At 37.1% G+C, this 27,767-nt stretch overlaps 3 protein-coding genes across 3 annotated transcripts; all 3 read left to right on the top strand.

Moving 5' to 3' along the window:
* Nucleotides 1–923: 923 nt before the first annotated feature.
* On the top strand, nt 924–6,117 carry LOC148769780 (uncharacterized). The gene is made up of 6 exons (XM_088820350.1): nt 924–2,602; nt 3,639–3,780; nt 4,270–4,361; nt 4,769–4,808; nt 5,719–5,903; nt 6,088–6,117. The coding sequence occupies exons 1-6, from the start codon at nt 956–958 to the stop codon at nt 6,115–6,117; spliced, it is 2,136 nt and encodes a 711-aa protein (XP_088676476.1). The 5' UTR covers nt 924–955.
* Nucleotides 6,118–16,216: 10,099 nt separating this feature from the next.
* On the top strand, nt 16,217–18,179 carry LOC148769779 (uncharacterized). Its single transcript, XM_088821014.1, has one exon. It carries the CDS (start codon nt 16,294–16,296, stop codon nt 18,085–18,087), a length of 1,794 nt encoding a protein of 597 aa, XP_088677140.1. The 5' UTR covers nt 16,217–16,293; the 3' UTR covers nt 18,088–18,179.
* Nucleotides 18,180–20,090: 1,911 nt separating this feature from the next.
* Nucleotides 20,091–22,738, top strand: LOC105953968 (uncharacterized). Its single transcript, XM_088821013.1, has one exon. It carries the CDS (start codon nt 20,799–20,801, stop codon nt 22,590–22,592), a length of 1,794 nt encoding a protein of 597 aa, XP_088677139.1. The 5' UTR covers nt 20,091–20,798; the 3' UTR covers nt 22,593–22,738.
* Nucleotides 22,739–27,767: the final 5,029 nt, after the last annotated feature.

The following is a 27,767-nucleotide window of genomic DNA, read 5'->3' as shown; positions in this document are numbered from 1 at the left end:
AATATTGTACCATATTGTAATGGTACGGTACTAATACTGTACCGTAGACAATGGTAATCGTTCTTTCGGTAATTTTTCGGTAATTCTTGGTTGGTATACCATGGTATGGTAATTGGTATTTTTTTCCAGCCCTAGATTTATGTGTCAGCTCGACATTCGACGGCCACGTCGGCATCACGTGCGCCACACGTGACAACTTGACTGACGAAGTTAACGGCGGAACACAAATTGTTAAAAAGTTGCAAGTTTGAGGACATATTTCGTGAATGTAAAAGTGTAAGGACAAAAAATATTTTAGTGGTAAAGTTTAGGGACATAAAATGTAATTTGCCCTTTAGAATATATAGATTAATGCTCACAATCAAGATGGAATTTGACTAACCATTGGTAAGAGATTGCAGCATAATATTTAAGTGATTGGTTTTCATCACGGTATGAGAATAACTTTTGTAGTTATTGTTCTGACTTATTATGCTAGCGCACCCGACATATATTGAACCGAACAAATTGAAATAATTATATCATCACTGATTAAATATGAAACTATCTTATTTCTAGTTTACAACAACTTACTTAACCTCTTAATCCCTAGATAATTAATGCACACATTTAATTGGCGATTTCTACTTTGATCCACAATGGGAGAAATTCATGTACAGAGTCAAATGAACCCCAGTGCATTGGGTAGAAACACTAAGAATTAATAGTTGAAAATTAATTATTGAAAGAATTTTGTATCTCTAAAATACGAGATTGCTTAATAACCATTGAGTAGCTTAACCACTTTCACTTGAATTTTCTTCGAATTTTTTATGTTGAACATAAATGAAAGTTTCTTTATATTCAGTGCATTCATATAGTCTCCAATAAGACTAAATCATCACAATCATTGATACTCAGACCCCTGCTATGGTAAATTCAGTTGAATTTTCTTCACAAAAATCGCTTTAAGAAGATGAGGATTTATGGAAGAGCGGCTATTCGCAGAGCAATTGCTGCTAAATCTTCTCATTATTACGGTATTTTTGCTGATCGGCTCTCTTTCTTTTCTTCAAATTTCCATAGCGTGCGCCACAAAGATAGAATTTTTTCACCTAACCTCAGAAGAGATTTGAGCTGTGCAAATGAATTAGATGAAGCTATTTTCTTGTTTCGCAAAATGTTGAGAATGCGGCGGCAGCCCTCAGTTTTTGAATTCACCAAACAATTGCAAGTTATTGTCAATTTGAAGCAATACTCTGTTGCCCTTCAACTGTTCGACGAAATGCGTCAATCAGCTGCCCCTGTAAATGAGTACACGATGACCATCTTGATTAATTGTTGTTGCCTTTTGAAACGTGTAGACATTGGTTTTGCTGTGTTCGGCATCTTCTTTAAACAGGGCTACAATGCAAATGTTGTGACATTCACCACTCTTCTAAAAGGGCTCTTTTTAGATGGTAAGGTGGCCGATGCGGAAAAATTGTTTAAGCAGCTTTTGACTTTGAAACTTTGCGAGCCAAACGATGTTACGATTCTTACTGTGATAGATGGACTCTGCAAAGCTGGACATGTTCTTACTGCCCATGATTTGCTTTTGTTATTAGAAAAGAGTATCTATAAGCCCAATATTAAGGCTTATAGTGCGGTAATTGATGGCTTATGCAAGACCGGAACGGTAGATAATGCTCTCCAGCTGAAGTCTAAAATGACTGATAAGGGCATTTCACCTGACGTTGTCACATATAACTCGATGATTCAGGGCTTGTGCGATTTTGGTAGATGGAAAGAGGTGAAGGACTTACTAACTGAAATGGTCAATCGTAAGATTCCTTTAGATGTTGTTACTTTCAATATATTAGTAGACGCATTTTGCATGGAGGGAAATGTTAAGGAGGCCGAGGATGTTTTGGAAATTATGACGAGACAAAATATCTATCCTAATATTTTCACGTACAATGCATTGATAGATGGGTATTGTTTGCAAGGGAAAATGGATAGAGCGAAAGAAGTGTTTGATTCCATAACGGGCAGCGGCCTTACGCCATGTATTATCAGCTATAGCTCTTTAATCAACGGATATTGCAAGAAGGGTAAAGTGGATGAAGCTTGGCGTCTTTTTCTCGAAGCTTCTTCTAAAGGTTTAGAGTACCTTGATACAATTACCTATAGCACCATGATACATGGATTATTAAGTGAAGGTAGAAACGCTGATGGATGGAAACTTTTCAATGATATGGAAACTCGACAAGTACATCCCGATTTATATACTTGCAATATTTTGTTGGAAGGCTTGTGCAAGACTCATCAGATTGCCGAAGCATTTTCATTTCTACGGGTGATTGAAGACAAAGGAGTAAGTCCTAATATAATTACATATGGTATCCTGATTAATGGTTTATGCAAAGATGGGAAACTTGAAGATGCAAAAAATCTTTTAAACGAACTTCCTTCCAAAGGGTTGCAACCTAATAATAAAATATATGGTGCCATTCTTGGTTCGTTGTGTGATGAAGGATTTATAGACGAGGCAAAAGATTTGCTTATAAAAATGGAGAGAAGTGGTTGCGCACCGGATAGCATGACATACAACATTATTGAATTACGTGGATTATTTCCACATGTTGTTTTTAACTTTCTTATTTTCTAACTAAATTTTAGTTATGGAATAAATAGTGCTTAGTGGGTTAAGTATAGTGCTTAGTGGGCTAAATAGTGCTTAAGTGGGTTTAATTGTGAATATTATTCTAACTCCTTAAACTAACCCACTAACCCACTAACCCATGTTCTTGAGTGCTCTTGTAGTTGGTTTTCTTGCAGATCATGGGCTGAGGAGTGGATGCTTGGAATGCCTATAAATACCGACTTCAATACTCAAGGAAGATTATCGATTCTACGAAATAAAAACCGAGGGCTGAAGAATATTCACGAGTGTTTTAGACTGGTTTTAGAATCGGTCGTTTGTACTCCTCATGAGTACAATCTTTACGTACTCCTTATGAGTACATTCTTTACGTACTTCTCATAAGTACATTCTTTGTAGTCTAGATTGTTTAGTATATATGATTCTAGACTTGGTTGTAAGAATGATCAAGATAGTGATTCATTCATAAGTTCTTTACGTACTCCTCACGAGTACATCTTTGAAATCTAGAATTTTTAATATTTTTCTTTTAGTATCTAGATTTGATTGTAAGAATGATCTTGAAAAAGATTCATTCATAAGGAAGAAGTTTTCGCACCTCTTCTGTTTGTATTCTTGGAATACTGAGTTTAATATATTTTTCCGTCCTGTAAAGGGCAAGTTCACAAGTCTTTACTTGTGAACATTTTTAATTCTGAGTACTGTCTTTTAATCTTTATATTTCCGCTGCATGTTGTCTCAAGTGTCACAACATTTCAGATAACATCTCTGTATAATACGAATTCGGGACCATAAATTGTTTCAATTGGCATCAAGAGCCAACACTTGACGTATACTAAGTGTTTGTTCCTATTTTCTTTACAGAAACGAATTCGTGATGGATACTCAGACGACTGCTTCTATGCGACCTCCTGTACTTGATGGCACAAACTACACCTACTGGAAAGTCAAGATGAGGGCGTACATCAAAGCCATTGATGAGAAAGCTTGGAGATCTATTCTTACTGGATGGAAGCCACCAACTATCACAGATGCGGATGGGGATGTATTTCCAACACCAGAATTACGGTGGACAAAAGACGATCTATCAAATGCACTCCAAGCAGAATTAGAGAAGGAAGATGTTGCTCCGGAATATGATGATGATACAGAAGAATGTCTCAACAATGTGGCATTTCAGATTCAGAAATTCAATAGGGCGTACAGACGAAGTGGAATCAAGCCCAGACAGTTATTTCCAGAAGGCTCTCCACAAAATCGACAAACTCAGCCCCGAAACAGATCTACTCCACAGAGAACATTTCCTCAAACATCTTCTCAAAACACTTCAAAAAATTCTTCATTTATTCGTTCAAATTCTGAACCACCTAACTTGGATCATATTAAATGCAGGGCATGTTCAGGATTTGGACATTATGCTAATGAATGTGCAAATACCTTGAGAAGAAGAGGAATGAGTCTGATTTGTGCAGTCAGTGATGAGGAGGAAGAGCAACCTGAACAGACAGAGGAACAGCAATCCACTAAACAAGCCCTCTCTGTCAGATATATCACTGGAAATACTTCTGAAACACTTTCAGTAACTGAAATTTCTGAGTTAAATACTGATCATTATACATGTTTAAACTCTATTTCTTTGAATGCAGCAGAATCCAGTAATGAAGCAGTTAATGATGAGGAAGAAATGTACAAGAAATTGTTCAGTGACTTGGAGAAGAAGACTCATGCTCTAGATGCAGTCAACAAGGAAAATCCTTCTCTCAAAGAAACAATCACTCATTTGGAGGTTGGTATCACCAAGAAGGATCTTGAACTGGCAAAGGTGAAAGATGAACTCAAAGAAGCGACTCTAGCAATCAAGAGGATGAATACCGACACAACTAAACTCAAAGAGATTGTGTCACTGGAGAAGTACAACAAAAATGAAGGTCTAGGGTTCAAAAACCAAGTGAAGAAACACAAGCCAGTAAAGAAGAAGGAGATTGTCTTTGTAAAAGAGAAGGGTTCAAATGGAAAAGAATGCAGAAATTCCACAGTCACCACTTCAGAGTCCAGAATAAGGGGATACATTTGTCATGACTGTTTCTCACCAGGATATACCCGTCCATTTTGTGAGAAACTAAGTAGTGACAAAATGTTGTACAGGATGAGTCACAGCACTCCAGGGAACACCTCCAAGAAAAAGGTAGAATTTACCAAAAAGGAGTGTAGAATATGGACTCCCAAAGGTAAACTTATGTGCAAAGCAGTATACACTTCTTTAAATGCTAACATTTCAGGTTCATGGTACTTTGATAGTGGATGCTCTAGGCACATGACTGGAACTAAAGAGTTTATATCAAACTACTATACACTCAATGGAGGACGTGTAACCTATGGAGGAGGAGCTAAAGGCAAAGTGGTTGGACGTGGAACACTCAGTCTTGAGGGACTTCCAAAACTTTCAAATGTCTTACATGTTGAAGGATTGGGGTCAAATCTCATCAGTATTAGTTCCAGATCAATGGATAATTGCTATCAAACAGGTGACACCATCTCATGCAAGAGCTCAAGAGTAAGTGAAGTAGAGCTGTGGCACCCGAAACTAGAGCACACAAACTTCAAAAATCTGAAGCTGCTCAACAAGTACAATGCCATAAGAGGAATTCCTGATCTCAAGATCAAGGACATTCCTATATGCGGAATGTGCCAGAAGGGAAAGCAAACTAGAGTACCACACAAAGTGTTACAACCCGTTGGTACCACCATTTGTTTTGAACTTGTACATATGGATCTTATGGGTCCTATAGAGGTAGAAAGCCTAGGTGGTAAAAAATATGTATTTGTGTGTGTTGATGATTTTTCAAGATATACTTTGGTGTATTTTTTAAGAGAAAAATCTGGTCTAGAATACATGCATGTGTTTGGATGTGTTTGCTATGTCCTAAATGATAGAGATCATCTAGCTAAATTTGATTCAAAAAGTGATTTGAGTTTGTTTATGGGATACTCTAATAACAGTCATGCTTATAGAGTATATAACTTAAGAACTCGAACCATTATTGAATCTGTAAATGTGGTATTTGATGACTTTGTTAATCTCCGCAGTAAAACAGCTGAAGATGAAGTTGATGATCTGATTGCTGAAGGAGAAACAACAGGAGGAGACACTACTGCCACAGATGCTCCAGATATAAACAGTCCAGTATCAAGAGAAGAGGGTGTTGAGCCAAGTGTTACCACATCTGACTCAATACTTCCTACAGAGAGCACAGAAGCTGAATTGCAGCCAACTCATGATGTCTGCAGAAAAGAACCATCAAGTAGAATCCAGAAAAATCACCCATCAACTCAAGTTGTAGGAGATATCTTTGATGGGATAAGGACCAGAAGAAAAGAGAGAGTGAATTACAGAGATATGGTAAGATTTGCAAATTTATCTTCTGAATGTACACTAACTGGAACTACTTGCTTTGTATCTTCAGTCGAACCAAGGAATATTGCAGAAGCACTGAATGATGAGTTTTGGATTAATGCAATGCATGAAGAGCTGAATCAGTTCATCAGGAATGATGTTTGGTACTTAGTTCCCAGACCAAGTCGTATAAATGTGATAGGAACTAAGTGGATCTTCAAAAACAAAACTGATGAAAAAGGTACAGTTGTTAGAAATAAGGCTAGGTTAGTAGCACAAGGTTATACTCATATTGAAGGTATAGATTTTGATGAAACCTTTGCTCCAGTAGCTAGAATTGAATCTATTAGGTTACTTCTTGCTATAGCCTGTTTTCTTAAAATCAAATTGTATCAGATGGATATCAAAAGTGCATTTCTAAATGGTTTTTTTAATGAAGTAGCATATGTAGAGCAGCCCAAGGGTTTTGAAGATTCTGCCAAACCTGATCATGTGTTCAAGCTTAAGAAGGCTTTGTATGGTCTTAAACAAGCTCCTAGAACTTGGTATCAAAGACTCACTGACTTCTTACTTGAAATACAATTTTCTAGAGGAAAAGCAGACAGAACTCTATTTGTTAGAAGAACAAATAACCATATCATTATTGTACAGATATATGTTGATGATATTGTTTTTGGTTCTACTTGTGCTAACCTCTTACAGTTTTTTGTAGATTCTATGTTTCACACTTTTGAAATGAGCATTGTAGGAGAGTTGAATTACTTCCTAGGACTCCAGATCAAACAGACAGGTGAAGGAATCTTTGTAAATAAAATGAAGTATGCTCCAAATCTGGTCAAAAGGTTTGAGTTGGAGTCAGTCAAGCACATGAAAACTCCAATGGGTTCAAGTCAAAAACTGTCCAAGGATGATGTTGCTGAAGATGTTGACAGCACCCTATACAGAAGCATGATTGGAAGTCTTCTGTATCTAACTGCAAGCAGACCTGATATTATGTTTAGTGTTTGTGTGTGTGCCAGGTATCAAGCTAATCCCAAGGTCACTCATCTTAAAGCTGTGAAGAGGATTATTAGGTATGTTGCAGGTACAGTAGACTTAGGGATTCAGTTTTTCAAAGACACTAATACAAACTTGATAGGTTTTAGTGATTCTGATTGGGCTGGGGATATTAGTGACATAAAAAGTGCATCAGGTGCATGTTTCTTTTTGGGGAATAATCTGGTTTCTTGGTTTAGTAGAAAACAAAATTGTGTATCACCTTCAACAGCTGAATCAGAATATGTAGCTGCTGGAGGATGTTGTGGTCAACTAATTTGGATGAAACAAATGTTGGGGGATTATGGGTTAACCAGTAACACCTTGACCATATATTGTGATAATTTAAGTGCTATTGACATTTCAAAAAATCCTGTGCAACACTCACGAACTAAACACATAGATATTAAACATCATTTTATTCGTGATATAGTTGAGAAAAATATTGTGTGCTTAAAGTACATTCCTACAGAAGATCAGCTGGCTGACATCTTTACAAAGGCATTAGATTATGAGAGGTTTTCAAAACTCAGAAAATCTCTCGGGATGTGTACTCAATAAACATGTCCTGAAAAATGTTGCAGCACCTCATCAAATATCTTAAGCTGCAACATAATTTACTGAAGCTTAGCTTCTTTAAATAATGACTTCACTGTGATGAATTATTTTTCTAAATAAGTAACTGGAAGTCTTTCACCTTGAAACGTGATCATGCTTCATGTAAACATTTGGGGAATAATTACACTCACATAAGTCAAACTCCTCTATTTTGATAGTCATATCTTAGTAACTGAGGAACCTTCAAACTGAACACTTGATCATGTTCCATGTGAATTGTTTGACTTGAAAATAAGAGTTTAAAAAAAAAAAAAAAAAAAAAAATATAGATATATATATATATATATAATAAAATCTATGCCTGTCAGCCAATTTATTTTTTTCTCACACTATTAATCATTAATAAATGTGTTTCTTATTTTTGTGGAAATTTCGTGAGTGCTACTATTTTTATTATTATTTTATTTATTATTGAATTATCACTATTTATATGGGTCATGGGTACATGGGTTAGTCTTTCATTTTCAACTAAGTCCACTCCTTATTGTGCCATGTGTCACGTTTTGCTTTAAACTGCCAAATAAACCTTTATTCTCCTTAATCACACTTTCTCCAAGAAAAACGCACACCACTTCTTCACCTTCTCCACTTCAATGTTTTTCTGCAAATTAGGGCTTATAAATTTCGTGCTTCTTTTTCAAAAATTCACACTTTCAAATCAAAAGCACAAAGAAGAAATTTTTATCTACTGTATCATGGCATCTCCACCTAGAAATCCCCTTCCAGCCGAAGATGATGTCCACAACGATGCTGCAGCACCTGAACCAGCAGACCCAAATCTGGCCATCATCATTCATCCGGTCAACCTTGATGCTCTTCATATCAGCTACATTGAGCCCGGCGACGAGCTGAACCCGATTGACCCAGACAACTTCGATTTTGTGGGTCCCTCTTCCACTGCCGGAAGATTTCCAACTCGCCGGTCCAAGCGCATGAACCCCTTTCCAGATCTGAATACTGCTGGGTCACAACGCCGGAGGGGTGAACACTCTCCCAGAAGAAGAAGCAGAGGTGGAAGAAGAGGAGGCAGAGGTGGCCGCACTCCAGTTCGGCCAAACCCACGAAGAGGTCTTCATTTGGTGGATGAAGAAACTGATGATGAAGCAGGGGATCCTACCTTTGCTGCACCACAGGCTCAAGCCTTGTCCTCCAGCTCCTCCGAGTCATCATCCAACAACTCACCTCTCCCAGCATCAACTCAGGGGGAGACATCACAGCCTAGCATGGCAACAGCAGCCTCTCTACATTCTGTTCATGAAGGTGTTGCTGCACCTGTTTCTGAAGGTGTTGCTGCACCTGTTCCAGAAGATGCTGCTGCACCCACTGCTTCAACAAATGTTCCTCAGAATGCTGCTGAGGATGCTGCTCCCTATCAGGATGAAGAAATGCCTGATTTTTCTGGGATGTCTTCTGCAGAGCATGTTGACATTCCCATTGTTGATGCTCAGGAGTTCACCACTACTGAAGAAACTCCATCAGTTCCTCATGCTGACCCCCTGGAAACCCTGGCAGAAGCAGCAGTTCAAGCAGATACAGCACCTTCCCAGGCTGAAGAGGAAAAGAAAAGTGATGACAGTTGGGAAGCGCCCTTGCCTCTTTCCGCAAGAATTTGCCATCCTCAGAGTCAGACAGTGATTCTTCCGAGGTCTCATCTCAGATGGAAGAAGATGCTGCCTCACGTGTTGCATCACCTGAGCCAGCATACATCCCAGGCGAACTTGAAGACTCAGAAGAAGAGGAATCTTCTGAGGAAGAAGAGCTGAAATTGAATGGGAATGATCTGTCAACTCCTTTTGAGGTAAACAATACTTTCAGTACAACCTTTTATTTTGAATCTGATTCAAATCATGAATTGCCAATTCATTGAGGAGAAGAAAATTTCCAAGGATTAGTTTGATAGACATAGGATTACTGATTTTCTTGATCAAAGAAAAATCCTTAGTCTAGTTGAGATTGCCTGTCCTTATGAAGGAATTTTATGCCAATTTACAAACCTCTTTTTAAAGAAAAATTCTCCAAAGTTTGGTAAAGTTTTTGTGCGAAATTCCATTTTCTCCCTTTTCTTCCAAAATTATCAACTCTCATTTACAAACTCCTACTGTGATTGATGAGGATAATTATGGTGATTTTACTGAGGTTTGTAAGACTCTTTATGGCAATCGTTTAAAATATTGGCCTGCTCACCCCAGAAAATTCAAAGTTTCTCAACTCACTGCATTTTATTCTGTCTTGTTCAGACTCACACTGATGAATTGGATTCCATCCAAAAATGTCTCTGTGGTAACTAAACCTCATGCAGTACTCATGTACAAATTGGGGATGGGATTACAAGTTGATTTTGGCAAACTTTTCTTTAATAATTTAGGTCATCTTGCCCAGAAAATTTCATCATCCACTCATCTTTCGTATCCTTCTCTCATCTACTCCATTCTACTTTCTCAAAATTTGGGCCAAGATGAATCAAAATATCTTCACACTCCACTTGGCATGATAACTGTTTCTCAAAATTTTCTCAAAGCTCCTCATGTCCAAGATCTTCCCTGGAATGGAGATAATTTTCTCTCAACTGAATCAGGTCAAAATAATCTTGGTACTGAAGGTGTTGCTCCTCATGTTGACAACACTCCTGACAATCTTGTTTTTGTTCCTAGAGATCTCTTGTTACAACAGATTACTCACTCTCTAGCTCAGATTACCTATCACCAGTCCATGGTGGAAGTGCTTCGAAAAAAATCTTTCTGATCAAAAAGGGGGAGAAAAAGCTAGTCATGAAACTGAAGCAGGGACTTCTAGTCATGAAACTGAAGCAGGGACTTCTCATCTTTTGGATGCCAGAGGCAGAGAGCAAGAAGTTAATGAAGGAGCAGAGGAAAGCAGTGGATCCAGTGGTGATGATGGAGGAACAGCAGCTGATACTGAAGAGACTTTGGATATTCTACTTTACTTTGTTTTATGAACAATATTTGGTTTTGTTCAGTTTTTTATTTTTCCTCTGAACCTTTATGTTCATGTTGGTTGTGAAATTCAGGGGGAGTTCAAGCAATGACTCAGGGGGAGTTCAAGTAATGACTAAGGGGGAGTTAAGCTAAAATTTAGTTTTGATCAGAAAGTTAAAAAGGGGGAGTTTGAATTACGTGGATTATTTCCACATGTTGTTTTTAACTTTCTTATTTTCTAACTAAATTTTAGTTATGGAATAAATAGTGCTTAGTGGGTTAAGTATAGTGCTTAGTGGGCTAAGTAGTGCTTAAGTGGGTTTAATTGTGAATATTATTCTAACTCCTTAAACTAACCCACTAACCCACTAACCCATGTTCTTGAGTGCTCTTGTAGTTGGTTTTCTTGCAGATCATGGGCTGATGAATGGATGCTTGGAATGCCTATAAATACCGACTTCAATACTCAAGGAAGATTATCGATTCTACGAAATAAAAACCGAGGGCTCAAGAATATTCACGAGTGTTTTAGACTGGTTTTAGAATCGGTCGTTTGTACTCCTCATGAGTACAATCTTTACGTACTCCTTATGAGTACATTCTTTACGTACTTCTCATAAGTACATTCTTTGTAGTCTAGATTGTTTAGTATATATGATTCTAGACTTGGTTGTAAGAATGATCAAGATAGTGATTCATTCATAAGTTCTTTACGTACTCCTCACGAGTACATCTTTGAAATCTAGAATTTTTAATATTTTTCTTTTAGTATCTAGATTTGATTGTAAGAATGATCTTGAAAAAGATTCATTCATAAGGAAGAAGTTTTCGCACCTCTTCTGTTTGTATTCTTGGAATACTGAGTTTAATATATTTTTCCGTCCTGTAAAGGGCAAGTTCACAAGTCTTTACTTGTGAACATTTTTAATTCTGAGTACTGTCTTTTAATCTTTATATTTCCGCTGCATGTTGTCTCAAGTGTCACAACATTTCAGATAACATCTCTGTATAATACGAATTCGGGACCATAAATTGTTTCAATTATTATCCATGGTTTGCTAAAGAAGAAAGAGTTTGACAAGGCAATCCCATTCTTAGAGGAAATGCACAAAAAGGGATTCTTAGCCGACGCATCTACTTTGTCCATGTTAGTTGATCAGTTGCAAGGATCCAAAAAAAATGATGTTCTTTTAGAAATGATGAAGAAAGTTGTGCCGAAAATGTAAATTATTTAATTTCGGCTTGTCAAGTTTAATTAGTTTTTTGGAATATTGAAAATGACTTGTTGGTCATTATTGATTTTTCTTTTCTTCTTGAATTTCTAATTTCTATTTGGGCTTCTGCATTGTCCTCCCAATGATATTCGTGTTTCATGTTTTTGTGATTGTGGTTGGCTGGTTGTCGTTTTGTTGCCAAAATAAGATTAGTCAAGAGAAGATTAAATAGCCTAATGAAAACCCAATTATTTTTATCGGACCCTAAAATGTCCAACGAAAAAGCTCCCTAAAATGCAAGATAACATAATTTTTGCATGTCGACCCGATAAGTTATTGGAGATATCAAACATCAAACAAAGTCCAATTATTTAGTTAATAAATGAAAGTTGCTCAATCCTTAGAGAGAGGGTAGAGTGAAGAAAGAGCTGGGTCTGAGAGGGCGGATAGTGGGTCTTTTGGGCTTACCCAAAATAGCCCACATCAGTTGCCTATATTCAGTGCATTCATATAGGGGTGAGTTCGGGATGGGATTTCGGGAATTCGGGATTTTCGGGATCGGGATAGAAATTTTAAATCCCAATCCCGTCCCATACTATTAAATCCCCGATAATATCAGTATCCCTAAATATTTCGGGAATTCGGGATTGGGATCGGGAATCCCATATTTTGCCTAAAAAACTAAGAAATATTGTTTTTTATTTCCATTAGTATTATTTTATGCACTAAACCAACTTGAATATATTATATACATACTATTGTTCTTGCACTATTTAGTTTTACCATAAAATTTGGAACAAATAAACTTTAATTTTTTTAAAAATAAGTTGAAATGATATATTATATTGTATTTCTCATATATATATATATATATATATATATATATATATATATATATATATATATATATATATATATATATATACATATATATATATATACTATTTTATTTTACTATCTATAAAAGGATGAATAGCATGCAGGTTTCTTCCATTTTTTGTATGGACAAAAATAACCTTTTCATACGTAATTTTGGAGGACAAATAAATACTTTAATTAATATGTAAATATATTTTGATTATTATACATTAGTGTACGGAGGTGTGAGTCTAGGAGACTCAAACTAAACCCAACATTGATAATGGTAATTAGGAAATAATGATGCATATATTTTACGTTTTTTGGTCTTTGGCTTTCCTTTTCTTTTATTATTATGGTTAATGACCTTTCATATGAAGTAATGATGACTGATGGCTATAATAAATTAATAATTACTCATCAAATTCAGATTCAAATATCAACATCATCAATTATTGTGTATGATGTATGTAAACTCATGAAATATTAGACTTGTCTTTTATTTATTGTGTTTATATGATTATCTGATCTTTGTTCTCGGTTAATGGAATGCCTACTCAAGAAGAAGGACCTGAGTGAATAGGTCTTATTTATTTCCTTGCTTTCTGGTTTGTACTTCTATTCTATTCCTATTACTGGATGAGATGGGGGTGTCGTTCATAATGGAAAGAAAAATACAACTACTGCACCTCTTTGTTGGACCGCCGGCGCGAACACATTGGTCTCGGACCAGGAACAGTAAACAATTCGAATTTGGATCTTGACATCATGAATTAGGTCGGGGGCTGGTGGTTTCGGGATCCCGAAGAATTCCCATGGCCAAATGCATGCAAAAAATAGAAAGGAAAATGTAAGTAATTGACACATAATATTGTTTATGATTATTTAGTTTATTGATATATATTAGTTATAGTAACTGATTAGGTACATGACTAAAGTAATATTTAAATAGCATTCCATTAGTCAATTAAAATATATTAAATTATTAATGATACTTTATGTTCGAAGATTCATTGAACAAACTAAAGGTCTTCCGTTGCTTCCTAATGATAATTGATAACAATGAAATCAACTCACTCTCGGAAGTTGCAAAGCCTCCGAAGTTCTCTCGGCTTTCATCATCAAACAATAATGTGATGAATCACTATAAAATCAAGATCATGATCAATGTTCTACATTGTAAATGTAACTACATTTTTTTTTATGTTGATATGTAGAAAAGGGTTCTTTTGGAATCATATTGGAAATGCAAATCCTTCATCGTTTGGTGTTCCTTAGATCGATGTTTCTCGATTTCTTGGGAGTTGGATCAACACGCATGGGCAAATGTACCTTCTTGTACATATCACCAAGTTCGTATATGCATCTGATTCATCTTCCATATATATGAATGGAATGCACATTTCTTACACGAAGCAAATGAGAAACAAAATTAAAAGATGGAACGAGAAATGAAGATCAGAGGAAGTAAAGATGAAGTGCCCATTGCAACAACAGTTGAATTACACGGCAAGGTTGGTGGGTGCAGAGAAGGGGAGGGGATCGAGACGGGATCGGATTAGGTAATGAATTTTATTTCTCAACATTTTTTTCTTATTTTTTTTTTTGTATAAGTTATGTTTAAATTTGAAGTAATATGATATACATTAGTGATTTAGAATTTATTTTGGTAATATATTTATTTCTTTTCATTCATCAATCCTTTTATGCTAAATAATTTCTAATGTAACCATGATTACATTATGATTTTGAAATAAAATAAAAATGATCTATATTAATTACCAAGATAAATATAGAAGATAAAAGATCAATAGAATGTGATAGTACCCCTTACATAGACAAATAATTAAAAATTAAAATGTTTTAGGGGTTATAATACAAAAATAAAATAAGCATTTAGAACATAAAAAAAGCGATTATCTTCATAATTATTTAACTAATAGATAATAATTCGATTACGAAATATCGAAACCTAATTATAATGGGGCATTTTTAGTGAGGTCCTAAGTAAAAAAATGAGAACAATGACTACAATCAGATTCGTAATTTGATAGTACAAACAGTTATACATCTCGGGTGACTGCTGGAATAGTTGGTCAATATATATATATATATATATATATATATATATATATATATATATATATATATATATATATATATATATATATATATATATATATATATATATATATATATATATATATATATATAGGGACATTTTTTTAGGAAATGTTCCTAAGATTTTATACATAATAATAAATAAGAAAAATAATTGATAGAAATGCTGGAGAATACATTTTATGGCCATTTTTCTCTGGTGAAAATTATTAATGGATTTAAATGTCAATCTTAACATTACATGAATATGGAACTTTAAATTAATAGCGTAAGTTTTTTATCTGTTATACGTACTAACGTACGTACTAACGTACAATGAACTATCTAACAAGGAGTCATTATTAGTTATTACAATTAATTATCAAAGTATATTAGTCGAATGGCTTTTTTCTTCGAAAATCTTACATGTAAGAGTTATTGTGTAGGGAAACCGGAACCTTTAAACTTAAACCTCCTCCTGAATTTATATTATTTACTTAAAATATTTAAATATTTTACATTTGTAATATTATATTAGGATAAATATATCAAACTCACATAAAAAGAATAACTAATTAGACACGTGCAACGCACGTGCATCTGCCTAGTATATATAAATGTGTGTGTGTGTGTGGTTTTATTATTTTTTTTTTCTTAATTCCTAATTCGGGATTAAAATATCCCAATCGGTATTGAACCAATTCCCGATCCCGATCCCGTATTTGTTCCTAATCCCGATCCCGAATCCCGTAATCCCGAATTCCCGAAGTTTTAGTCCCAAATAGTAAAATTCCATTCGGGACGGGACGGGATCCCGAATCCCGATCCCAAAGTCCCAGCCCCACATTCATATCAGTCTCCCGTAAGACTAAAATCATCTCTGCTATTATAAAAAGCTACTATCTATCAATCCTAAGGTGGTGTTTGCAAATTAATGCTTTTTGAAAGTGATTATGCGGTTTTTTTTGCTCATAATCTGTTTTCAGGTGTTTGCAAAATTAACTTTTGTTTTTTACTTCTCTTAAAACAATGATTGATAGTTACAAAATTAAGTGTCTAGAAAAACACTTTGCAATTATACTATTTTGAAGGGGTCTATATGTAATTAGCCAATTATAACCATTTCATGAGGGAGTAGTCCAAGGTACACACGGCCACGGGCCGGGTTTGCCCGGACCGACCCGAAAACCGCCCCACCCCATTGACCATGAACCCGGACCTGACAAAGTATGGGTCGGTTTCAGGTCCCATTTTTTGGACCGGAGACCCGACGGGTCTACCCGGCGGGGGGCCCGAGGACCCAACCCGAGTACCCGTCGGGTCCACCCGGATTTTAAGTGAAATAACACAAAAAATGGTGTCTAGTCCCACTAATCGGTTTCGGGTCCCCTAAAGTTGGACCCGACCCGTCCCGTGGCGGTGTCTAGTCCAAGGCACATCAAACAACAAGACTCTGCCTTTACATTTCATTTTGCGTTGCAGTAGAATTTTCTTCACAAAAATCGCTGTAAGAAGATGAGGATTTCTGCACTAGCGCCTCCTATTCGCAGAGCAATTTCTGCTAAATCTTCTACTTATTACGGTATTTTAGCTGATCCGTTCTCTTTTTTTTCTTTAAATTTTCATAGCCTTAGACTTTTTTCACCTAATTTCAAAAGAGATTTGAGCTGTGAAACTGAAGTAGATGAAGCTATTTTCTTGTTTCGCGAAATGGTGAGAATGCGGCCGCAGCCCCCCATTTTAGAATTCACCAAACAATTAAAAGTTATTGTCAATTTGAAACAATACTCAGTTGCCCTCAAACTGTTCGACGAAATGCGTGAACTGGGTGCCCCTGTAAATGAGTACACGATGAACATCTTGATTAATTGTTGCTGCCATTTGAAGCGTGTAGACGTTGGTTTTGCTGTCTTCGGCATCTTCTTTAAACACGGTTACGAGGCAGATGTTGTGACATTCACCACTCTTCTAAAAGGGCTCTTTCTAGATGGTAAGGTGGCCGAGGCGGAGAAATTGTTTAAGCAGCTTTTGAGTTTGAGACTTTGTGAACCCGATGATTTTACAATTGTCACTGTGATAAACGGGCTCTGCAAAAATGGACACGTTCTAGCTGCGCATGATTTGCTTTGCTTATTGGAAAAGACTATTTATAAACCCAATTTTATGGCTTATAGCGCGGTGATTAATGGCTTATGCAAGACTGGAATGGTGGATAATGCACTCGAGCTGAAGTCTAGAATGGTTGATAAGGGCATTTCACCTGACGTTGTCACATATAACTCGATGATTCAGGGCTTGTGCGATTTCGGTAGATGGAAAGAGGTCAAAGACTTATTGAATGAAATGGTCACCCAAAAGATTTGTTTAACTGTTGTTACTTTCAATATATTAGTGGACTCATTTTGCAAGGAGGGAAATGTTAAGGAGGCTGAGGATGTTTTTGAAATTATGACGAGACAAAACATTTATCCTAATATTTTCACGTACAATGCATTGATAGATGGGTATTGTTTGCAAGGGAAAATGGATAGAGCGAAAGAAGTGTTTGATTCCATAACGGGCAACGGCCTTAAGCCATGCATTGTCACCTATAACTCTTTACTCAACGGGTATTGCAAGAATGGTAAAGTGGATGAAGCTTGGCGTCTTTTTCTCGAAGCTTCTTCTAAAGGTTTAGAGTACCTTGATACAATTACCTATACCACCATGATACATGGATTATTAAGTGAAGGTAGAAACGCTGATGGATGGAAACTTTATAAAGATATGGAAGCTCGGCAAGTACATCCTAATTTATATACTTGCAATATTTTGTTGGAAGGCTTGTGCAAGACTCATCAGATTGCCGAAGCATTTTCATTTCTACGGGTGATGGAAGACAAAGGATTAAGTCCTAATATAATCACATACGGGATCCTGATTAATGGTTTGTGCAAAGATGGGAAACTTGAAGATGCAAAAAAGCTTTTAAACGAACTTCCTTCCAAACGGTTGAAACCTGATAATCACATATATGCTATCATTATTGGTTCACTTTGTGAAGAAGGGTTCGTAGACGAGGCAAAAGATTTGCTTATAAAAATGGAGAGAAGTGGTTGCGCACCGGATAGCATGACATACAACATCATTATCCAGGGTTTGCTAAAGAAGAAAGAGTTTGACAAGGCAATCCCATTCTTAGAGGAAATGCACAAAAAGGGATTCTTAGCCGACGCATCGACTTCGTCCATGTTAATTAATCACTTGCAAGGATCTAAAACAAATGATGTTCTTTTAGAAATGATGAAGAAAGTTGTGCCGAAAATGTAAATTATTTATTTTCAGCTTGTCAAGTTTAATTAGTTTTTTGGAATATTGAAAATGACTTGTTGATCTTTATTGATTTTTCTTTTCTTCTTGAATTTCTATTTGGGCTTATGCATTGTCCTCCCAATGATATTCGTGTTTCATGTTTTTGTGATCGTGGTTGGCTGGTTGTCGACTCATATTTGTATTTGTTTGCTTAGGTCTTGTTTTGTTGCCAAAAAAAGATTAGTCAAGAGAAGATTAAATAGCCTAATGAAAACCCAATTATTTTTATCGGACCCTGAATTGTCCAACGAAAAAGCTCCGTAAAATGCAAGACAACATAATTTTTGCATGTCGACCCGATAAGTTATTGGAGATATCAAACATCAATTATCCGAAACAAAATGTGTATTTTTCAGTTCACTCTTTTGTTTCCTTACACTTGTAATAAACCTGAATTTCTCACTTTACTATTTTCTTTCATACAAAAAACAAAAAAAGGCAAGCACAAAATGAAAAGAGAATAACGAGAAAAAGAATGCCAAATGGTCAATATGGACAATATGAACATCAGAGTGGTCATCATCATGCACGCATTCAGTTTCAGATTCTCCTAACCTTTTCGATAACTTTCACTTGAATTTTCTTCGAAGTTTCGATGTTGCTCTATCCTTATCAAGATAGTTGACTATATTTATATGTTGCACTAAAGAAAAGGTATTCCATTACTATCAATGAATAAAGGGTAAATAGCACTTTACCCCCTTTGGTTTCAACTAGTTGCACTTAACCCCCCTTTCATATCAATTTAGGCATTTTACCACCCTGTGGTTTGCACAACGTAGGGTCGTCAGTCGAGTCGTTAAAGGTTAACGGAGGAGTGTGTTGGAACCACGGGCTGCACTTTGACGAACAATCACGAAATTGACGGATTGAAGCTTGTACTTTATTTGCTCTCTTTTCATAGTTGATAATTAGCTACAATAATATACTTAATATAATGGAGATAGGCAAGGTGAGGCGCGGACTAGGTCGCTCTCTTAAGACGAATTTCACGACCCTTCTCTAATGAGGTGCGAAAAGGTTCCGATCATGTCGCATATGGGATACAACATCCCAGCCTATCTCTCCGCTGTAACTTCACCGAAATTGCACGTTCAAGTGAAGTAGAAGCTTACACCCGACACACAACAATAGCTCAACATATGTGTATATAATATAAAGGATATATAATCTTAAGAAATATAATTTTCTCTCTACTCTCATACCTTTACAAAGCTACAAAAGCCCCCTTTATATAGTATAAAATATGACACCATAAAACCTCTATTTAATATAAAATTAAAGGGAAATGTTGAGGTTTTATGAGACAAAATAAAGTCTTTGTAGGTTTCAAAATATTGCTCTAAATGACCTCATAAATTGGTCAAAGAAAATATTTAATAAAATATTATTTTTATTAAAAAATCCCAACAGAGTGTGCATCTCACTCGCTCGAAAATGACTTGGTTGAGTTTGTTTAACCATAAATTAATGTTTGTACACCTTTTGAATTGGCTAAATCGCACTTTGCACCCTTAAAATATATCATTTTAGCACTTTACACCCTCGAAACAAATTAATAGCACTTTGCACCCTCGAAACACAATAATTCATGCATAATGCACCTCAAATAAATTTGTAAAGCTAAAAAATGTAATTTAATACATGTAGTCATGTTTTTTAGAATGCCAAATGTCAAATATTTATTTTATCCATCAATCAGTTTCAAACTATAAAGTGCAAAAATAAAAATACATTTCATCAACATATTTAAAAATTATATTTTTTTATCAAAATAAAATATTCTACGAAAAAAAAGTCGTTCAACTATTTTGTTATCAAGTTATCTGAAAATCATATTTTCTTCCAAATATTTTTGCCTAATATTTTCAACCAGTTACAATAAAAGATCCATCGATCGAATAATTTAGTGATAAAAGCTTTTTTTCTTAGAAAATGTAGTCTTTTTATGATACCGGAGATGGAGCATGGCGTCGAAGCGATGAAGATGGCAAGTTGGCAGAGATGAAAATGCAGATTGCAGAGGAAGAACGGGGAAGACAAACTTCTCTCGTCTATGCTTCTTTTATCTTTTATTTTTTACTTTTCGGTGTGGAGGGAGGGGGCCACCTGGAAGTTAATGAGTTCTTTTAATTTTAATTTTAATTTTCTATGTTAATGCTTTAATTATATTTTATTATTTATTTGTATATTTAATTAGAGCTAGTTTGCTCATTTCCTTTCAAGTAAACACATTTATCTCGTTCAAGGGACGGTGGGCTAAATAAATGAAACATAGGGGGTAATTAATAATTGTTTTTAACACGAGAACTTATCCGACAATTAGACATTACACAGGGGGTTAAGTGCAATTAACTCGGATAAAGAGGCTTGTTTCGACATGTAAATTGTAAAAAGTTAGAAGGGTATAATTAGAAATGTTACCATTTAACAGCTAAACTAGCGGCCACTACATTGTGCAAACCACAGGGAGGTAAAAGGCCTAAATTGATATGACAGGGGTTTAAATGCAATAAGTTGAAACCACATGGGGTAAAGTGCTATTTACCCATGAATAAGTGATGGTTAGCCAATTATAACCATTTCTCGAGGGAGTAGTCCAGAGCACATCAAACAACAGACTCTCTGCATTTCACTAGAATTTTCTTCACAAAAATCGTTTTAAGAAGATGAGGATTTATGGAAGAGCGGCTATTCGCAGAGCAATTTCTGCTAAATCTTCTCCTTATTACGGTATTTTTGCTGATTCGTTCTCTTTCTTTTCTTCAAATTTTCATAGCAAAGAGATTTTTTCACCTAAACTCAAAAGAGATTTGAGCTGTGCAAATGAATTAGATGAAGCTATTTTCTTGTTTCGCAAAATGGTGAGAATGCGGCGGCAGCCCTCTGTTTTTGAATTCACCAAACAATTGCAAGTTATTGTCAATATGAAGCAATACTCGGTTGCCCTTAACCTGTTCGATGAAATGCGTCAATGGGCTGCCCCTGTAAATGAGTACACAATGACCATCTTGATTAATTGCTGTTGCCTTTTGAAACGCGTAGACGTTGGTTTTGCTGTGTTCGGCATCTTCTTTAAACAGGGCTACAATGCAAATGTTGTGACATTCAACACTCTACTAAAAGGGCTCTTTTTAGATGGTAAGGTGGCCGAGGCGGAGAAATTGTTTAAGCAGCTTTTGACTTTGAAACTTTGCGTCGAGCCAAACGATGTTACGATTCTTACTGTGATCGATGGGCTCTGCAAAGCTGGACATGTTCTTGTGGCCCATGATTTGCTTTTGTTATTGGAAAAGAGTATATATAAGCCCAATGTTAAAGCTTATAATGCGGTAATTAATGGCTTATGCAAGACCGGAACGGTAGATAATGCACTCGAGCTGAAGTCTAGAATGATTGATAAGGGCATATCACCCACTGTTATCACATATAACTCGATGATTCAGGGCTTGTGCGATTTTGGTAGATGGAAAGAGGTCAAAGACTTATTGAATGAAATGGTCAACCACAAGATTTGTTTAACTGTTGTTACTTTCAATATATTAGTGGACTCATTTTGCAAGGAGGGAAATGTTAAGGAGGCTGAGGATGTTTTGGAAGTTATGAAGCAACAAAACATTAGTCCTGATATTGTCACCTACAATGCACTGATAGATGGGTACTGTTTGCAAGGTAAAATGGATAAAGCTAAACAAGTATTTGATTCTATAACGGGCAACGGCCTTAAGCCATCCATTGTCACCTATAACTCTTTAATCAACGGGTATTGCAAGAAGGGTAAAGTGGATGAAGCTTGGCGTCTTTTTCTCGAAGCTTCTTCTAAAGGTTTAGAGTACCTTGATACAATTACCTATAGCACCATGATACATGGATTATTAAGTGAAGGTAGAAACGCTGATGGATGGAAACTTTTCAATGATATGGAAACTCGACAAGTACATCCCGATTTATATACTTGCAATATTTTGTTGGAAGGCTTGTGCAAGACTCATCAGATTGCCGAAGCATTTTCATTTCTACGGGTGATGGAAGACAAAGGATTAAGTCCTAATATAATCACATACAGTATCCTGATTAATGGTTTGTGCAAAGATGGGAAACTTGAAGATGCAAAAAATCTTTTAAACAAACTTCCTTCCAAAGGGTTGAAACCTAATAATCACATATATGCTATCATTATTGGTTCACTTTGTGAAGAAGGGTTCGTAGACGAGGCAAAAGATTTTCTTATAAAAATGGAGAGAAGTGGTTGCGCACCGGATAGCATGACATACAACATCATTATTCATTGTTTGTTGAAGAAGAAAGAGCTTGACAAGGCAATGCCATTATTAGAGGAAATGCACAAAAGGGGTTTCTTAGCCGACGCATCTACTTCGTCCATGTTAACTAATCACTTGCAATTATCCAAAAAAGATGATGTTCTTTTAGAAATGATGAAGAAAGTTGTGCCGAAAATGTAAATTATTTATTTTCGGCTTGTCAAGTTTAATTAGTTTTTTGGAATACTGAAAATGACTTGTTGGTCATTATTGATTTTTCTTTTCTTCTTGAATTTCTATTTGGGCTACTGCGTTGTCCTCCCAATGATATTCGTGTTTCATGTTTTTGTGATTGTGGTTGGCTGGTTGTCGACTCATATTTGTATTCGTTTGCTTAGGTCTCGTTTTGTTGCCAAAATAAGATTAGTCAAGATAAGATTAAATGACCTAATGAAAACCCAATTATTTTTATCGGACCCTGAAATGTCCAACGAAAAAGCTCCCTAAAATGCAAGATAACATAATTTTTGCATGTCGACCCGATAAGTTATTGGAGATATCAAACGTCAAACAAAGTCCAATTATTTAGTTAATAATGGCTAATAAATGAAAGTTGCTCAATCCTTATCAAGATAGTTGACTATACTCAGTGCATTCATATCAGTCTCCAATAAGACTAAATTATCACAGTCATTGATACTCATTACTCAGACCCCTGCTATGGTAAAAAACAACTACATCGATCAACCCCAACTCTGGCCATTTCAGGAATCTCTATCATAGACATTTTATCTATTGAACAATAGTCAAAATAAGCAATATCTCCAGACTCCAGCTAAATAGCATACCCTACTTAAGTTCAAAAACTTGCCAGAGTGATACATTTTTATGGTGACAAATTCAGAGTTAATGCCTGTATTAATAGTAGGGGTGACAATTTGGATCCGGTTCAATAGATCCGATTAGATCCGGTTTGGTCCGTATGGATCGAGTTTAGATTAAATCTAGTTGAAACAAACCGGATCGGATCAAGTTGAATTTTTTTTAAAACTGGATCCATGTGGATCCACTTTAGATCCATTGAAAGTTCAACTAAAAATGAAGTGGGTCACATTGGATCCAACCAAAACCAAATTAAATACTAAAATAATTTTCTCAAAAATCAAATATTATTCTAATTGTAAATTTAATAGATCAAACATTTTCAGCCCGTGTGTGTGTGTGAAAAATGTCTTGGAGTGTGTGTGAAAAATGTGTGCGTGTGTGTGAAAAGTGTGTATGTGCATGTGAGTGTGTGTGCGTGTGTAAAACGTGTGAATGTGTATGTGAGTGTGTGTGTGTTTGTGTGTAAAAAGTGTGTATGTGTATGTGAGTATGTGTACGTGTGTGTATGTGAGTGTGTGTGAAAAGTGTGTATGTGCATGTGAGTGTGTGTGCGTGTGTGTGTGTACAGAAGTGTGTGTGTGTGTAAAAATTGTGTATGTGTGTGTGAGTGTGTCTGTGTGTGTAAAAAGTGTGTATGTGAGTGTGTGTGTGTGTGTGTAAAAGAGTGTGTGCGTGTGTGTGAAATGTGTGTTGGTGTGTGAAAAGTGTGTGAGTATTATGTGTAAGTGTGAAAGTTGAGATATTAAACCCTAAAAGTTGAGATATTCAACCTCATAAGTTGAATTAAAGATGGAATGAATCCATGTGGATCCAATCCGGATCGGTCTAAATTTGATCTACATTAAATCCATTCATATAGCTTGATTTTGGATTCGGTTCCATTTGTATATGATCCACATAGATCCGGATCGGATCGGGTCCAAGTTGCGAAATTACCACCCCTAATTAATAGCATATAAAACACAAAAATTAGAAACAAACTTTACAACTTAAAAGAAACCATACTCAACTTTACAAATCTCTTTTTATCCATAAAACTCATAAAGAATAAAATGTGGTCCACAAAATTGGAACATGACACATGGGTAAAACATTTAAGAAAACATTTGTCTTTGTTCTTTTCGAAATAAAGCCAATAACCACTACATTGATTACATAAAACAAACCCTAAAAGAAATCAAGCAAAGTTAAATAAATTTCTTACCTTAATATGGAGTATTTATTTCTAGTGGAATGCGATCACTAGCTTCTTGTAACTTCGAAACCATGCCGCTGCCCAAAACTTGTTCAATGTCTTGCTGAATTTGTTAATTTTTGGATGAAGGGAAAAACCTTAGATTCGTAATTTGGGAGTAAATTGAATTCTGTTAAAATGTAAGGTGCGAAGTGAAGAATCGAATTAGGGCAGGTAAACGAACGATTTGATTTGGCGAAATTGCCCCTCAATTCTCACGTGGCCAAAAATGGGGTTTTAAGTGAACGGTGCAACGAATTAGTAAGTCCAAATATGATTGTGTAACTTGTATTTTTGTTTAACCCATTGATGATGCTAAAGTATAGCTCACCTAGGATGATGTAGAAAACAAGCAGGGAGAGCAAAGCTGATCAATAGCTATTCAACTCGATGATCCTGAGGTCCCTACAAAATGAGCACACGTGAACTAAGCCGGGGGTTGATCCGGCGGAAACCCCTCCGACGCTCAAGTCAGATGTACGGATCGTAGAGAGAATAGAGAGAATAAACTCGTGGTGGATTATCAATAATCAGAACGTACCTTTACAAATGAATAAAACTTCTATTTATATGTCGTTGATTGAGTTGGGCTTATTTTGTTGGGCCCAAGCCTTACTTTGAAGGTGCTTGGGTTTTCGTGTAATGGGCCCGAATACTTTCGTGTATTGGGCCTAATTATTAAATAAATTGGGGTCCATTGGGTCGGCCCAATTAGGTATATCATTAAGCCCCCCAACTCTCGATTCGAGACGGAGACTTGTGTAGAGGGACCCGGGTCGTGTCGAGAGTTAATTGCGTCGTGGAGTGAATTGTTTCCGTTGGTGGTGAATTAATTCCTTAATTTGAATAAGGAATCATTGTATTTATTTGGCAGCGAGGTATATATTTAAGGGTTTTAAATAATATACCAGGGCCAGATAAATAGACTCCTTGTGCGGTGGAGAGTATTAAACTTCAACGTCTTGCAATAAATATGGGTATGTTTTTTGAACTCTAGGTCTTCTGTGCTATTTTTCTCTTGAAATATTTTTTGTTTCTTGATTATTTGTGCGGAGAAAAAATTTAGTCATGTCGAATCCGGGTAAGTCGAAATCTTTGCGAATTAAACTCCGAGATCCGGTTGAAGGGGGTGAGAAAACTTTTGGTACGGTGGGTATAGAACGCGAGAAGGTAGTAGTATCGGGTACGGGAATCGGATCCTCAGTAGCTAGTTTTCGAATTGAGAACAATAGGGGAGATGTAGCAGGTTCTATGGTTGCTGGCTTGAGCCAAGCCGCCGGCCGGTCCAATGTGAGGGGGAGCGCGCGCTTCGAGGCTGACTTGGAGCCGAGTGGAGCCGAGCCGCCGAAAAAGCCACGTGGGCTGAATGTGTTGGGCACAGCTAACGAGGGACGCACGTGTGCGTCATTGGAGGAGAGAGAAGGGGGCGCGCGCGCGTCGGTTGGTGGGTTAGGTGGACGCGCGCGCGCCATTGGTCCACATGTCAAAGGTGACGCGCGCGTGGACGGGGAGAGCTTGCAACGACGCGCGCGCGCGTCTGGTGGGAGGAGTGAAACGGACGCGCGCGCTGGGGCCAATGGGGAGGGGGCACGTAGCGCTGGGCAGGCAGATGACGCGCGCGCGCGTGGATCCGCCCCTTTTGGGGCCACGCGCGCGCGTGAGGGCGCGTTAGAACCCGGTTTTGAGCCCGGTTCGGGCGAAATTGACGGGCAAATTTCCGAGTGTGCTGATTCGCGTGTTGTTTTAAACGGGGGAAGTTTTGGTCGGCGAGAAATTATTGAATCGTGGAGTGACGATGTAGAAGTGCATAAGGATATTACTATTCCCCCTATCGTTGATGAAGTGGGTTCTAGTAGACGTCATTATAGGCGTCAAGTCTTGGATTTTGGGAGTGATAGCGATGATTCGAATGAAGCTCCTTTGGCGAGTGAACATCCGGTGTCAAGTAGTGAAGTTGAGCCGATGGTCGAGGAGGAGGAGGAAGATGATATTCCGCCGGGTGATGTTGAGGTTGATAGTAGAAGGCAAAAGAAAAAGAAGCTAATTAATTTGGACTTAGTTGATTTTGACAGTGTATTGACTGAAGAGCAGTTGCATTCTATTCGCCGTTTATCTGGAGCGCCGAGTAATGTGGAGTTGTTGTTGCCTAGGAAGGGCGATCGCTTGTATTCGCCACCCGATGGGTTTCATACGGTATTTTTGGGGTACTTGATGTGCACATCCCAGATTACACCGCATCCTACCTTGTTGAAGGTTTGCGAGGAATTCAAGATTGGGTACAGTCAGCTAACGCCCACTGCTGTTCTGATGTTCCAGGCATTTCATTTTAGGGTGGTTCGAGTAGGTCTGCCTGTGTCTGTGAGTTTATTCAAGGCGTTATTTACGTTACATCGGCCCACTCAGATGCCTTTCTTTTGCTTTCATCCTCGCGTTCATTACCAATTCGTGAAGAGTGTGAAGCTATCTTTGGGGAAATGGAAGACCTATTTCTTTTACGTGAGGGCTCCCACTTTTGACGTTCCCGTAGTTTGGAATCCTACGTGTGAGAGTTTCGCGATAACTGCAAATATGGCGAAGAGGATTGAGGAATCTGGGTTGTGCGATGTGGAATTTGATCCGAGGAGTTTGATACCGACGGTGGAGGGTCAGCATCGTATATCCTTTTGTTGCCTTGAATTGTTTTTTTTGTTTTTTTTTTTTTTTTTTTTTTTTTTTTTTTTTTTTTTTTTTTTTTTTTTGGTAGTTCTTTGGTCATGTATACCTCATGTTTTTTTTTATGTGTTTGTTATCTTTTGCAGATGGTGGTATCACCTTTGCGGCACTTCGAGCGAAGGCGAATGGGACGTCGAAGAAGGCATCGAAGAAGGTTCCCTCTAAGTTGGGCGGTTCTTCGAATGGTTTGCCTCGCGAGGAGGTTCATGTGGAAAGTCCTCGAGTAGTAGCAGATGATCGTAGCAGTGCTGGCATAGTGGAAGAGCGTCCACCGAAGAGGGATCGTGGCAAGGGAAAGAGGGTGGATACTGAGTATGTGGCTGTGCCTAAGCGTCCACGGGTAGATCCAGAGGAGACTTATGCTTTCCATGGTGGAGGAGGGAAACAATTGTTTACCTATGGTGTGAATCGCGACGGTAAGGAGTCGTATTGGGATGTGTCGGACCATGATTTGCCCTTGTTGAGTACCGAGGGATTTGTTCGGGAGTATGATCGTGCTCGAATGTCTGGTAAGGGTCCTTCTCACATGTTGGAGTTAGCCGGTG

This window comes from Erythranthe guttata, chromosome 7, assembly GCF_056151865.1.
Source record: "Erythranthe guttata isolate IM_541 chromosome 7, IM_541, whole genome shotgun sequence".
Taxonomy (NCBI): Eukaryota; Viridiplantae; Streptophyta; class Magnoliopsida; order Lamiales; family Phrymaceae; genus Erythranthe; species Erythranthe guttata.
Note: the sequence above shows the minus strand (reverse complement) of the source record. Positions and strands in the feature narration are given on the sequence as shown.

Bases quoted from the DNA above. Each gene is read 5' to 3' on its own strand.
- LOC148769780 (XM_088820350.1), top strand. From the start codon at position 956: ATGAGGATTTATGGAAGAGCGGCTATTCGCAGAGCAATTGCTGCTAAA. The intron at 2,603-3,638 runs GTTGTTTTTAAC...ACTGGATGGAAG, and splicing joins TACGTGGATTATTTCCACAT to CCACCAACTATCACAGATGC. The intron at 3,781-4,269 runs GTCTCAACAATG...CTTTGAATGCAG, and splicing joins TGATGATGATACAGAAGAAT to CAGAATCCAGTAATGAAGCA.
- LOC105953968 (XM_088821013.1), top strand. From the start codon at position 20,799: ATGAGGATTTATGGAAGAGCGGCTATTCGCAGAGCAATTTCTGCTAAA.
- LOC148769779 (XM_088821014.1), top strand. From the start codon at position 16,294: ATGAGGATTTCTGCACTAGCGCCTCCTATTCGCAGAGCAATTTCTGCT.